General features: G+C 41.2%; 1 protein-coding gene across 2 annotated transcripts in view; it reads right to left on the bottom strand.

Moving 5' to 3' along the window:
- LOC106473086 (sterile alpha and TIR motif-containing protein 1-like) overlaps nt 1–6,587 on the bottom strand; it is a 48,845-nt gene that overhangs the window by 7,519 nt on the left and 34,739 nt on the right. For both annotated transcript variants that reach the window (XM_013933767.2, XM_022401583.1), the window contains exons 2-3: nt 2,257–4,308; nt 1,083–1,259 (exon numbers count right to left, since the gene is read on the bottom strand). In XM_013933767.2, coding sequence (XP_013789221.1) covers nt 1,083–1,259; nt 2,257–4,308 — 2,229 coding nt within the window. The remainder of the gene's footprint in view (nt 1–1,082; nt 1,260–2,256; nt 4,309–6,587) is intronic.

Genomic DNA, 6,587 nt, shown 5'->3' with positions numbered 1-6,587 from the left:
TTTGCAAGCCATGGTAACGTTTCTCAGTTACCACTCAGGCAAGTCATACAAACGTTATTCAGTTACCATTTATGGATCTCATGGAAATATTATTCAGTTACAACTCAGACGAGTCATACAAACGTTATTCAGTTACAACTCAGACGAGTCATACAAACGTTATTCAGTTACCATTTATGGATCTCATGGAAATATTATTCAGTTACAACTCAGACGAGTCATACAAACGTTATTCAGTTACAACTCAGACGAGTTATGGAAATGTTATTCAGTTACAACTCAGACGAGTCATACAAATGTTATTCAGTTACAACTCAGTCGAGTCATGGAAATGTTATTCAGTTACAACTCAGACGAGTCATACAAATGTTATTCAGTTACAACTCAGACGAGTCATACAAACGTTATTCAGTTACAACTCAGGCGAGTCATACAAACGTTATTCAATTACAACTCAGACGAGTTATGGAAATGTTATTCAGTTACTACGACGAGTCATACAAACGTTATTCAGTTACAACTCACAGTTCCATGACTCGTCTGAGTTGTAACTGAATGACGTTTGTATGACTCGCCTGAGTTGTAACTGAATAACGTTTGTATGACTCGTCGTAGTAACTGAATAACATTTCCATAACTCGTCTGAGTTGTAATTGAATAACGTTTGTATGACTCGCCTTTGCAAGCCATGGTAACGTTTCTCAGTTACAACTCAGGCAAGTCATGGAACTGTTATTCAGTATGCACATTTACTTTAAATGTGATCTTGGAATACAACGCAAATTTCTCTGGTTATTAACGATAGTCGACCTCTAATATAAACCAAATTTTCCTGGTATTTAGGGCCGCATGATCTTAGAATATAAAGCTTATTTCCCTGGCATTTATGAAAGCACGAACCTTCGAATATAAACCAAATTTTCCTGGTATTTAGGGCCGCATGATCTTAGAATATAAAGCTTATTTCCCTGGCATTTATGAGTGTCTGATCCTTGATTTCCTTTCTGTGTTAAGAGCTTCGAGTACACCCTAACCCTAAAGCTGTAAATGTTTATTATTCAAATTTCACATACTTCACTTACCTGTTTTACCCACTCTCGGACGTCTTCGACAGTCCACAGGGGGACTTGCTGGGACAGCTTGTGGGGAACCTCTTCTCCAATCAGTTGCAAAGCTTGAGCAGCATATTTCGAAGCGATGGCATTGGGGGAACTGGCGACCTTTTTCAGTGCCTCAATAGCCCCGATTTCACGAAATATCTGGTAGCATAACGGTAGCAAAAACCAAATAAAAACAGATTAATCCTGAGTGACTGACATCAAGGAACACTGTTTAATGATGTATTCTAAAACACGGGTTTTATTTATACGATCGAGATCATTTCATCGAAACGAACTTTGACCTTCTATACGTGACTTTGTTAAGATGAGTCACTCTATCTGCGGTACCGACAATATCTCACAGTAACCTTATCACTCAAATTTCATCGCATTCACCATACTAACTTACCTATTCCAAATAATCACCAAGGTAAGTACGTTCTTGTGATGTGCATTGCTATGTATTCTTGACATTGGCTAATTTTTAAAATTAGGAGTTTCAGTGGTACAAAAGTTATGGACGTGTATCGGACATGTACATTGGACGTTTCTTGAGAATTAATCAAACGCGACCCCACCTTTTTTTAAAAATCACAATTAGCAGTGTAAGCCCTTTTTTAAATCAGCTGGATTTTACTCTTTGTAATATCTTGCCAATTATAACAACCTAGACAGGTGGAGGGGGTTCTAGGGAGGTTACAGCCTCCCAAAACTTTTAAAGATAATGTTTACAGAACTGTTTATTTTACAGTCGTGAGTTAAACATATTAAAGCCCAAATATAAGCCATAAATAAATAATGTAAACCATTTTATTGAGGTCCCCAAATCGCCCTTTTTACCCCCCCCAAAAAAAAACAATTTAAAGTCTAGAAACTACCCCTGACCTAAGCTAACTGAAAATGCTGTAAATTTTCCAAGTCTTGAGGAGTTGAACAATTGAGATTGAGGAACTTAAAAACAATCCACGAAATCCAAGTTTTACAAGAATCTTAGAAGTGACGAATTGTTTGAAGCTTGTAATATTCGGACTTCGATAGCTTAACTTATTAGAACATCTGCTAAGACTTGAATGCCACTCAATCTCAGATACCCATAAAAAATAAATAAACTATCGTTTTAAAAATAAAAAAAAGTCTTATTTTTTTTTGGTATTACCGCTGTGTTTCCTTGTCGTTTTTTAATCCCAGCTTCCATGGCGAAGTGGAAGGCTGCCAGACTTCTAGCTTCCTCTCTCTTGCTGTCCAGGACAGGAACCAGCCGGAGGAGCCAGTTTTTGGACTGCCCGTGGACATGAGACACTGTGCTGTTTGCAAACTCTTCGGGATTATGACTGGACACAAAAGGTTCAACAAGATCCAGTGTTCCGGATCGTAACACTGCGGCTTCGATTTCTTTGTTGGCCACCAAAGCGGCAATAGCCAAACAGGCATAGTACTTGATATTGTCATCATTGTTGAATGCCAAGGGGAACAACCAGACGGGGACTTTATGTTTGATCATAGCTTCCTGGTTCTCGGATCCACCATATAAAGATAAGTTCGCTAATGCAGTGGCACAGTGACGGAGAGTTTCGACATCCGTATTTCTACAGTCGTACAAGATGGCTTTCAAGCCCCCCATCCTTATGACGTCACTACACGTGGTCTCGGAGTGCTTAAAGAGGTGTTCGAGGATTCCCGTTCCGATGCGGGAATGAACAACCGAGTTTCTAATGCTGCAGGAGTAAGCCACGGAGACGACGCTGTCCAGACCGTTCTCCACCACGTATCCTCGGTTCTCGGTGGACAGGCACTGTTCCAGAAGACGAGCACTAGCGAACTGGAGTTCGTCGTTACTACAAGAACAGTTGCTAATCAGGATATCCATGCCGCCGTTATTCCTGAGGATATTGCACAAGTTAAACCCAAGATCGTAGCCGTTTGTTGGAACAGCCCAGGCTTTACGAATCATATCGTTCATCTTGGTTAAGAGCTGCAAGGCTTCTTCGTCCGAAGCAGTTTTCAATCTTTCAACGCAGGTGCTCATGCGCGAGCCAAACCTGGCCATCGCCTTCTCAATTTCCGAAGACGGTGCTGGCGAGTTAAGAATCTCGATATCCTTTTCAAGACCCTGGGTGAGAGCAAGATTTGAGGAAGAGTCATTTACCTGAAACGGTCCTCCTTCGTCGGGGAACGTGACGATGGGGCTCATATTAACAGAAGATGTTATCCCCCCAAACTCTATTTGCTGCTTGTTTTGACTAATAGCAGTTGAAGACTTCATGTTTTTACTAGTAAAAGTTAGCTTGGACGTAGATGATACGTTTCTTTGTTGCTGGATGGAAGCTTGAGAGATGACTTGACATTCTTCCTGCTTTGCCATGGCAATCTTTTCTGCGGTAAACTCGTCAGTTTTAAGCTTTACTGCAGAGGACATCGCGGTTCTTTCTTGTTGCTGGACTGTATCTTCAGTTTTCAGATGTCTCTGTTCCTGTCGCATAGCTGTTGCCTTTTCGGCAGAAAATCCTTCGGCTTCTATGTGAGCTTTAACAGCAGAGGAAGCGAGTTTTTCTTCGTAGTTCATATCTCCGGTTTGAAGTCTTTTCAATTCTTTGTTATTGGATGCAGACTTCTCAGATTTGAAACCATCTGTCAGTAACTTCAACTTGGACGAAGAAGTCACCCTCTTCTGTTCGAACCTCATTTCTTGAGGAGAAGCTTCCTTGGCCTCTCCCTCCTCCAACAAAGTACCTTCCACTGAAAGACCCCTCTGAGCGGTCATGGTTTTCTTCCTGGACTCACTGGTGCTGCTTGCACTGCTGGCACTACTGGTCACGCTGACGCTGCGATTGAAGTTACGACTGCCAAGATACGATTCGTTCTGTTGTTTCTGCTGCTGTTTCACTTCTTGGCTAACCAGCGAGTGAAGAAGTTGCGATTTCTTACTCATCACAGAACTGGACGTTGAAGATGAGGCCGTGGTGCTGCTACTCTTCAACATCTGGGCGGAGGAAGAATTCGTACAAAGCTTCTCTTTGCTTGAATAGGCTGAACTGGAACTCAGTTTTTCTGTGCTGCTGGTAAAAGATGCCGTTGTGGTCATCGACGACGAACTGTTCATCCTGTTCAATACTGTGGAAGCCTTGTTGAAGTTATCGACTAAAGAGGACACGTCTCCATTCGCAGACATTGTTTTTTCTTCACCACTTTCCGCCGGGAAGTCAGACATCTGTAAAAATACAAATTATAGTTGTCATTAAAGGAGCACAGTGAAGAGTTTATACATTCACCACTAACAACGGAGATTTCCAGACATACAAATGTGTAGATTAGAAATAGCTACAACTCAAGTCCACGGGATCTTAACAACAAAAACAACCAGTACAGACAACTGACAAACCACAAGGAATCGCGCATGCGTAGAAAACTGTATTACAAAGAAGAAAAAAAAATCAGTTGGTCAAACAGATGTTTACTTTCAGTCATCTACAGGTGGGTCAGTGGTAAGTTTATGGAATTATAATGCTAAAATTGGGAGTTCGATTCCCCGCGGAGGACAGAGAGCAGGTGTTCGCCCATTGTGTATACGCTAAAAGTACAACAACAACTACTGTCTGTCAGCATATTTGAAATAACATCTACGTTAAAATAGCAAGAGATTGATCAAGCTACTTGTTAGCAAAAACGACCGAAAATGTCGACTTTTCTTCTGTACGCCGAGTGCTAGTACTACGGGGGATCTGGGGGCACGCTACTATTTCAAATAAAAAAAATGCTAACGCCTCATCAGAAGAATGTAGAAAACATTAAATACCACAAGTGGCTGCGCTGTAACTATACAAGCTTTTTTTTTTTAAATCGCAAAAATAGGGGGGTTCTGCGTGTGTGTGCGATTACATCAAATGTTTGACAAACGAGGAACTTGTGAAGGCATACGACATTTACATAAGCACATAAAAACGGTCTGGGTGTTCGTATTCTGCTGGTGTAAATAAAATCGCATATATCAGAGAAATAAGACAACGTTTATTTCTATTTATGCACAAAGCTATAATGGGCTATCTGCCTACCGCAGGGAATAAGCCCCACATTTTAGCGTTATAAACCCTCAAGCATATTGCTGAGTCAATGAGGGCAGCATAATAGCATTCATCAAACCAAATACTAACTCATTCGATTTTTTCGCGCCCCCCCCCCAGTGGGTCAGCGATAAATTTACGAACTTCGCTTAACTCCGGGGTTCGATCCCCGCGATAGGCGAAGTGCAGACATCCCATTGTGCAGCTTTGCACTAAGAAAACAATAATAAGGATATTCAACATCACCTCACACAGATAGTATGTACACAACCCTAAAATTACAATCGCTTGATGTTTATGTTTCAATCCGACTTAAATTACTCAAATTATCGACAAGGAGTGATACCAGTCGGCCTTTAAAACTATGTACGCACCAAACTGGTCACATGGTCATAAATAAGAAACGACTCGCACACACAAAATTTAACAAAATTCCACCAGTAATTGCTGCTGGGGGTCCTTATATCCCTAAATTATGTCCCACAATGTCCCTAAAGACGAGGACAACAATTACACATTTTCCCGACTAATATCCCTATACTTGGTTGTTGATAGATTGTTTGAATACTGGCCGTCAGTCAGTTTGTGGGCAGCTGGACAACACCACCACCACCAATTCCTGTCATTAAGTAGTTTGATATGACGGTCACTCTTTTTTTCGCCTGGCCCGGCATGGCCAGGTGGTTAGAGCGCTCGACTCGTAATCTGAGGATCGCGGGTTCGAATCCCCGTCACAACAAACATGTTCGCCTTTTCAGCCGTGGGGGCGTTATATTGTGACGGTCAATCCCACTATTCGTTGGTAAAAGAGTAGTCCAAGAATTGTCAGTGGGTGGTGATGAGTAGCTGCCTTCCCTCTCGTCTTACACTGCTAAATTAGGGACGGCTAGCGCAGATAGCCCTCGTGTATCTTTGCGCGAAATTCATAACAAACAAACCTTTTTTCGCCCTCACAGCCCCAACCATGAACTCCGAGCACACTAACCATTGGGCCACGCCCGGCAAAGCGATGATTCAATTCTTACTACGATTCGCCCTTATTTCTCGTGATAATGTCTCCAAAGTAATCACCAGAAATTAACGCTGTTTGGACTCAATTACATAATATACTAAATAACCTTAACGCGAATAAAAATTTGATTCTAGAAAGTTATGTTTGATAATTACGTCACGGTTATATGGCGATAATAACAAAATCTACAAGTATGTTTAATCCAGAAATACGTCACTAAAATCGGTACAAGTCTGAGAAAGTAACAATAGAATAGAAGCAGAGTCTCGTTTCGAACTGAATTTGAAAAGGAAATTTCGAGAAACTGACTATATCCACACACTTTTTTTTTTTTTTACTAAATGAGCATTAATTTCCAGAAGCCTGGTGTAGGCGTTAAACAGTTATATTTTGTGCATATCGTAAATGAGCCGATCA

Source organism: Limulus polyphemus, unplaced genomic scaffold (assembly GCF_000517525.1).
Source record: "Limulus polyphemus unplaced genomic scaffold, Limulus_polyphemus-2.1.2 Scaffold5870, whole genome shotgun sequence".
Taxonomy (NCBI): Eukaryota; Metazoa; Arthropoda; class Merostomata; order Xiphosura; family Limulidae; genus Limulus; species Limulus polyphemus.
The sequence above is the reverse complement of the archived record's forward strand: the minus strand, read 5'-3'. Positions and strand labels throughout refer to the sequence as shown.